The sequence below is a fragment of the Pecten maximus genome, unplaced genomic scaffold (genome assembly GCF_902652985.1).
Source record: "Pecten maximus unplaced genomic scaffold, xPecMax1.1, whole genome shotgun sequence".
NCBI classification, from domain to species: domain Eukaryota; kingdom Metazoa; phylum Mollusca; class Bivalvia; order Pectinida; family Pectinidae; genus Pecten; species Pecten maximus.
The window spans coordinates 535-9,053 of NW_022981178.1; the positions used below are offsets into that span (position 1 = coordinate 535).

Below are 8,519 nucleotides of genomic sequence, written 5' to 3' on the forward strand. Positions count from 1 at the left end.
AAGACAGTTTTAATATGTTTACAGTCCAGGTCACAAAGACGCTTGACATTCCCACCTCTTGGACAAGTCTTGATCCCTATGGCCTTATCTTTATTCGAAAGTGAAGCAGCAATGACCTTGAATACTGTCGTCCTCGGTTATAACTTGTGACAGACAAAAATATCCACTGACCTTTTCCCAACACGGTACTGACTTTGTAAACACGCATTAAATTTGCTTCTACACAGGGTCGACAGTAGTTGGTAAAAAACCGTCAACGAGGAAAAAACCCAAAATTATTACAATAGAAACGGAACAAAAGCTATGTTTATTACCGTCGATTTAGAAATTTGACAACCAACATAGGTCATGGAGAGATTTTATTTCTGTGTCGCTTAAGGGACAAATAATGTTTTGGATGTTGGAGTACAGCCAACGTGGAAACAACTTACCTATGAAACATCATCCCTTGCCGCCAGCCGTCTCGAACCCATACTCTATGGGGGTCTAAAACTCACGCTTCCCATACTCTATGGGGGTCTAAAACTCACGCTTGACCACCGAACCCCTAAAGTTATAGAAGGGTTGTAGATATGCTTTAATAATAAAGGTCTGTTTGATATAATCTAACGCCTTCAGGATCAAAACCAGTTCATTTGATCCCCATCCATTTAGTCCCAATAGTTCTCATCTATTTAGTCCCATTAGTCCTCATCCATTTAGTCCTCATCCATTTAGTCCCCATCCATTTAGTCCCCCTCCATTTAGTCCTCATCCATTTAGTCCCATTAGTCCCCCTCCATTTAGTCCCATAAGTCCCCATCCATTTAGTCCCATTATTCCTCATCCATTTAGTCCTATTAGTCCCTATCCATTTAGTCCCATTAGTCCTCATCCATTTAGTTCTCATCCATTTAGTCCCCATCCATTTAGTCCCCATCCATTAAGTCCCATTAGTCCTCATCCATTAAGTCCCATTAGTCCTCATCCATTTAGTCCCATTAGTCCTCATCCATTTAGTTCTCATCCATTAAGTCCCATTAGTCCCCACCCATTTAGTCCCCATCCATTTAGTCCCCATCCATTTAGTCCAATCCATTTAGTCCCCATCCATTTAGTCCCCATCCATTAAGTCCCATTAGTCCTCATCCATTTAGTCCCATTAGTCCTCATCCATTTAGTCCCATTAGTCCTCACCCATTTAGTCCCATTAGTCCTCATCTATTTAGTCCCATTAGTCCTCATCTATTTAGTCCCATTAGTCCTCACCCATTTAGTCCCATTAGTCCCCATCCATTTAGTCCCATTAGTCCTCATCCATTTAGTCCCATTAGTCCTCATCCATTTAGTCCCATTAGTCCTCATCCATTTAGTTCCTATCCATTTAGTCCCATTAGTCCCCATCCATTTAGTCCCCACCCATTTAGTCCCATTAGTCCTCATCCATTTAGTCCCCCTCCATTTAGTCCCCCTCCATTTAGTCCCCATCCATTTAGTCCCCATCCATTTAGTCCCCCTCCATTTAGTCCTCATCCATTTAGTCCCCATCCATTAAGTCCCATTAGTCCTCATCCATTTAGTCCTCATCCATTTAGTCCCCGTCCATTTAGTCCCATTAGTCCCCATCCATTCAGTCCACATCCATTTAGTCCCCATCCATTTAGTCCCCATCCATTTAGTCCCCCTCCATTTAGTCCCCATCCATTTAGTCCCATTAGTCCCCATCCATTTAGTCCCCATCCATTTAGTCCCCATCCATTTAGTCCCCCTCCATTAAGTCCCCATCCATTTAGTCCCATTAGTCCCCATCCATTAAGTCCCCATCCATTTAGTCCCCATCCATTTAGTCCCCATCCATTAAGTCCCCATCCATTTAGTCCCCATCCATTTAGTCCCATTAGTCCCCATCCATTTAGTCCCATTAGTCCCCATCCATTTAGTCCCCATCCATTTAGTCCCCATCCATTTAGTCCCCCTCCATTAAGTCCCCATCCATTTAGTCCCATTAGTCCCCATCCATTAAGTCCCCATCCATTTAGTCCCCATCCATTTAGTCCCCATCCATTAAGTCCCCATCCATTAAGTCCCCATCCATTTACTCCCATTAGTCCCCATCCATTTAGTCCCCATCCATTTAGTCCCCATCCATTTAGTCCCCCTCCATTAAGTCCCCATCCATTTAGTCCCATTAGTCCCCATCCATTTAGTCCCCATCCATTTAGTCCCCATCCATTTAGTCCCCATCCATTTAGTCCCCATCCATTTAGTCCCATTAGTCCCCATCCATTTAGTCCCCATCCATTTAGTCCCCATCCATTTAGTCCCCCTCCATTAAGTCCCCATCCATTTAGTCCCATTAGTCCCCATCCATTTAGTCCCCATCCATTTAGTCCCCATCCATTCAGTCCCCATCCATTTAGTCCCCATCCATTTAGTCCCCATCCATTTAGTCCCCCTCCATTAAGTCCCCATCCATTTAGTCCCCATCCATTTAGTCCTCATCCATTTAGTCCCCCTCCATTTAGTCCCCATCTATTTAGTCCCATTAGTCCCCATCCATTTAGTCCCCATCCATTTAGTCCTCATCCATTTAGTCCCCCTCCATGTAGTCCCCATCTATTTAGTCCCATTGTACCCCATCCATTTAGTCCCCATCCATTTAGTCCCCATACATTTAGTCCCTATCCATTTAGTCCCCATCCATTTAGTCACCCTCCATTTAGTCCCCATCCATTTAGTCCCATTAGTCCCCATCCATTTAGTCCCCATCCATTTAGTCCCCCTCCATTAAGTCCCCATCCATTTAGTCCCATTAGTCCCCATCCATTTAGTCCCCATCCATTTAGTCCCCATCCATTTAGTCCCCCTCCATTAAGTCCCCATCCATTTAGTCCCATTAGTCCCCCTCCATTTAGTCCCCATCCATTTAGTCCCCATCCATTCAGTCCCCATCCATTTAGTCCCCCTCCATTAAGTCCCCATCCATTTAGTCCCATTAGTCCTCATCCATTCAGTCCCCATCCATTTAGTCCCCATCCATTTAGTCCCCATCCATTTAGTCCCCCTCCATTAAGTCCCCATCCATTTAGTCCCATTAGTCCCCATCCATTTAGTCCCCATCCATTTAGTCCTCATCCATTTAGTCCCCCTCCATTTAGTCCCCATCTATTTAGTCCCATTAGTCCCCATCCATTTAGTCCCCATCCATTTAGTCCTCATCCATTTAGTCTTCATCCATTTAGTCCCCCTCCATGTAGTCCCCATCTATTTAGTCCCATTGTACCCCATCCATTTAGTCCCCATCCATTTAGTCCCCATCCATTTAGTCCCCCTCCATTTAGTCCCTATCCATTTAGTCCCCATCCATTTAGTCCCCCTCCATTTAGTCCCCCTCCATTTAGTCCCCATCCATTTAGTCCCATTAGTCCTCATCCATTTAGTCCTCATCCATTTAGTCCCCCTCCATTTAGTCCCCATCTATTTAGTCCCATTAGTCCCCATCCATTTAGTCCCCATCTATTTAGTCCCCATCCATTTAGTCCCCATCCATTCAGTCACCCTCCATTTAGTCCCCCTCCATTTAGTCCCCCTCCATTTAGTCCCCCTACATTTAGTCCCATTAGTCCCCATCCATTTAGTCCCCATCCATTTAGTCCCAATCAATTAAATCCTCGTTATCTCCTCGCGGGACGAGCCGCCGAGGGTAAATAAGGGATCTGCTCGTACGTAAGTACAGTGTACGCAATATATTTTTCCGGAGCATAACTTTGAAATCATGCATGATAATTTCATCAAACTTCATACACATCAAGATCACATCCAGGCGGAGAGCATCGTGTAAGAACCGTAACTTTGTCATCCGTTTTTACAGAGTTATTCCCCTTAAAAAATATTTGCCTTGTCTGGAGCATAACTTCAAACCATGCATGATAATTTCCTAATATGAGGCTTGCTGTTTGTGTCTCCTTCACACCTTTCTTCGTGTTACCCAAACTGTTGGTATGTCCTTGACACACGTCCTCATAGGACCATATGTATTTGTGTTTCCGTGACACAAGTCCTCATATGACCTCGGATGTTGGTGTTAACTAAACAAGTTGTCCTCATATGACCCTGGCTGTTAATGTCGCCTTGACATCCGTCCTTATATGGCCCTTGCAACTTGTGTCTCCGTGACACCCGTCCTTATATGACCCTAGCAGCTTGTGTCTCCGTGACACCCGTCCTTATATGACCCTAGCAGCTTGTGTCTCCGTAACACCCGTCCTTATATGACCCTAGCAGCTTGTGTATCCGTGACACCCGTCCTTATATGACCCTAGCAGCTTGTGTCTCCGTAACACCCGTCCTTATATGACCCTAGCAGCTTGTGTATCCGTGACACCCGTCCTTATATGACCCTAGCAGCTTGTGTCTCCTCGACACCCGTTCTTATATGACCCTAGCAGCTTGTGTCTCCGTGACACCCGTCCTTGTATGACCCTAGCAGCTTGTGTCTCCGTGACACCCGTCCTTGTATGACCCTAGCAGCTTGTGTCTCCTTGACACCCGTCCTTATATGGCCCTAGCAGCTTGTGTCTCCGTGACACCCGTCCTTGTATGACCCTAGCAGCTTGTGTCTCCGTGACACCCGTCCTTGTATGACCCTAGCAGCTTGTGTCTCCTCGACACCCGTCCTTATATGGCCCTAGCAGCTTGTGTCTCCGTGACACCCGTCCTTGTATGACCCTAGCAGCTTGTGTCTCCGTGACACCCGTCCTTGTATGACCCTAGCAGCTTGTGTCTCCGTGACACCCATCCTTGTATGACCCTAGCAGCTTGTGGTTCCGTAACACCCGTCCTTATATGACCCTAGCAGCTTGTGTATCCGTGACACCCGTCCTTATATGATCCTAGCAGCTTGTGTCTCCTCGACACCCGTCCTTGTATGACCCTAGCAGCTTGTGGTTCCGTAACACCCGTCCTTATATGACCCTAGCAGCTTGTGTATCCGTGACACCCGTCCTTATATGACCCTAGCAGCTTGTGTCTCCGTGACACCCGTTCTTATATGACCCTAGCAGCTTGTGTCTCCGTAACACCCGTCCTTATATGACCCTAGCAGCTTGTGTCTCCTCGACACCCGTTCTTATATGACCCTAGCAGCTTGTGTCTCATTGACACCCGTCCTTATATGGCCCTAGCAGCTTGTGTCTCATTGACACCCGTCCTTGTATGACCCTAGCAGCTTGTGTCTCCTCGACACCCGTTCTTATATGGCCCTAGCAGCTTGTGTCTCCTCGACACCCGTTCTTATATGACCCTAGCAGCTTGTGTCTCATTGACACCCGTCCTTATATGGCCCTAGCAGCTTGTGTCTCATTGACACCCGTCCTTATATGGCCCTAGCAGCTTGTGTCTCATTGACACCCGTCCTTATATGACCCTAGCAGCTTGTGTCTCATTGACACCCGTCCTTATATGGCCCTAGCAGCTTGTGTCTCCTCGACACCCGTCCTTATATGACCCTAGCAGCTTGTGTCTCCTCGACACCCGTCCTTATATGGCCCTAGCTGTTGGTGTCTCCTTGACACCCATCCTTGTATGACCCTAGCAGCTTGTGTCTCCTCGACACCCGTCCTTATATGACCCTAGCTGTTGGTGTCACCTTGGCATCCGTCCTCATATAACCCTGATTGTGGATGTCTCCCCGACACCTGTCCTCATATGACTCTGGCAGCTTGTGTCTCCGTGACACCCGTCCTTATATGATTCTGGCAGCTTGTGTCTCCGTGACACCCGTTCTCAAATGACCCTAGATGTTGCGAGGACGTTAAACCCCGTGGAATTGTACAACCACATATATACAATACATCTGAGCAGGAGCGTATGAATCATTGTACGGAATCAATGATGAGATTGACAAAAATCAACTGATGCTCGGCAAAAATCTCTGTATTCTAAAGACTACAGACAATGATTATCAATATAGAAGTCAATAAATGTAGGGGGAAATTGCGCCAAAAAAAAAAAAAAAAAAAAAAAAAACAGATATGAGGAGAAGATATTATTTGATTTGTGGGAATAAAGGATATGAGTAATCTGTAGCGTTTTATCACCAATACCACCGTCATCAATTAGAAACCTTGGTCGGAAGGACACCTAAATCCCAGTAACTGTCAGCATTGACGGATGGTTTCACAACAAGAAGAAAGTTAGTATTTATGCTTAATAAGGTATAAAACTGCATGATACAGCTGTTCCGTCCTGTAACGATAGCGATTCTAGAGGCCAAAAAATGCAAATTAGATGAAGGGAAATTAGGGAGTTGTAGATTTACCTTAAAATTTTAAAAACTTTATGGTTGGCATCAATAATGAGTGTGGACGATTTAAGGATATGGATCATTTCAAAACATCATCCAACACGTTTATATCCAGAACTGATGTCACGACTATCATCTCTTGTGAATTTTACTATTGATGTACCTATGGTAATCTAGGCATGATAATATAGCTATCTGAGACAAGACAATACGTCACAATGCATTTTCTAACTAATTTAAGTCAAATATCCTGGAGATACGAATTGAACCTGCTTTCCACACTGCATGATCCGTATTGTGGGACTAAATTCGGAACTTTCTAATGTTTCCTATGACACTGACTCACTTTTGTACGGTGGCTGATTTGTGCCGTTTCGACCGTTTGTCTTTTCTCCCTGAAACGACAAAAATAAAGTATTTTGATTCTCGTCCTTTCGTCTTTAATTTTGGCCTTTGATCAAACGTTTGTCAATGTTCGGAAACCCTCGGGTTCTTTCCCCGTCCGAGGCACACCGAAGTCGATGATTTGACGCCTTTCTATTACGTGAAATTGTAAAGCCTGCGGAACGAACCGGTTCTCCCGTTGTCAGTACGTCACGGATTGTCACGCCACCTTAATCATGTATGGCATTTCAGTGTGATGACACTATATATTATCAAATGAATGCCACATTGAGAAAAGTTAGCACACCATTCCAACCGGAAGATGACTTCTTGACATCCGTCCTCACGTGACCCTGCTGTTGCAGGAACGTTAAATCCCGTAAAATAGAATATTTAACACATACCTGATTTATTCCATGATATACCTACCACGCCGGGGTCATATAAAACTCCAGACACGCTATAACACACTAAACTCCAACAACTCTACAGTCTAGCGTGATTCAGATGTTCATTGACAGCGATGTTATCACGATTGCACAGTAATAAAGCCCAACAATTAAATATCATAGCTATAACTTGTATGTAAAATCAAAATTGACTAGGTGTATCACGTATCCGACTGTGGTTTCAATATTCATATATTAAGTTATTTTACTGCTTTACGTGTTTTCTGTGCATATTTGCTATTTTCCATGCCATTTAGCTGTTAAACTTTGATAATGCTCTTCAATTTCAAAACGCTAAAATATATACGATTCAAATCCTGAACATCTATATGTATACATATATACGGTATACTGTATCACAAAGAGGTTTGATTATTCGCTGAGAAAACACACGGGGACCTTGACAATGGTATGCTGTTCACCAGATAACGCATGTGTAGTACCTAATACCTTGTGTAAATGACACTGACGTCATTATTGCGTTTTAGGAATCTCAAATATCCATATACAAATAATTACCAACATATAACCCCTGACATACACATTGATATTATGACGTCAGTGAAGTCTATTCAGGGGTTTATTTTTATAATTCATAACAGTTCCTCAGTATAGAATTACTCATAAAACAATATTATTATAAAAGAAGCAAACAACAAGCAAAAATTGTACGAGCTTCCGTAGATTTCCCATTACGAAAGACTTTCTATCGTCTGTTACGTCAGAACGAATGTTGATTATCATTAAATCTACCAAAATCTGTGTAAACGTTAATGGAGAGATGAGCCTGTACCGTGTCCCGCGTTTTGATCACCATTGAACCAAATGACGTTTATTATCTCAGACATTTCACGGCATAGCGGTATATGTCTATCGAGAGATCAACGTTATACAGACGCTTGCGTAATTTCTGACTAGTCACGTGTTCGCGTATCAGGTTTAAACGAGATTTAATCTCATTTCTTTACTAGGTCTGGGATCAGCAGTAAATACCGGAAATAGTATCAATTTGTCACGTGATATTAAGCTGTCAAGAGGTCACATGTACCGCAGAGCCAAAATGAATTTATTATTTTATACATGCGTTCATTTGTTTCGTCAACTACGGAAACATGGCATGGCATTACACAACACGACAAACCGGACAAAACAGTCTCATTATTCCGTCCGGAGTACAAATGTATGTGGTGTTAACTGTCTTACCCGAGGACACAGCGGAGAGGCATTTGACTCAAGATGAGGATAGCGGCCCCGTATATGATTTATGCAAGAAGCATGACATGTAATTTAAGCTATGTATCCAATATTTATTTCATCATTACAATAACTGTGTAAAATTGCTACGGAGAAACAAATATACAATGAAACTATACATTTAAAATCATATACAAGACATTGGTATA

The 8,519-nt window shown here is 43.6% G+C and overlaps 1 protein-coding gene across 1 annotated transcript; it reads left to right on the forward strand.

Moving 5' to 3' along the window:
* Positions 1-1,068: 1,068 nt before the first annotated feature.
* On the forward strand, positions 1,069-3,690 carry LOC117319940 (extensin-like; the record flags this gene model as incomplete). The annotated part of the gene is made up of 1 exon (XM_033874647.1): positions 1,069-3,690. A coding segment is annotated over one exon (2,622 nt), but the record flags the coding sequence as incomplete, so codon positions are not given.
* Positions 3,691-8,519: the final 4,829 nt, after the last annotated feature.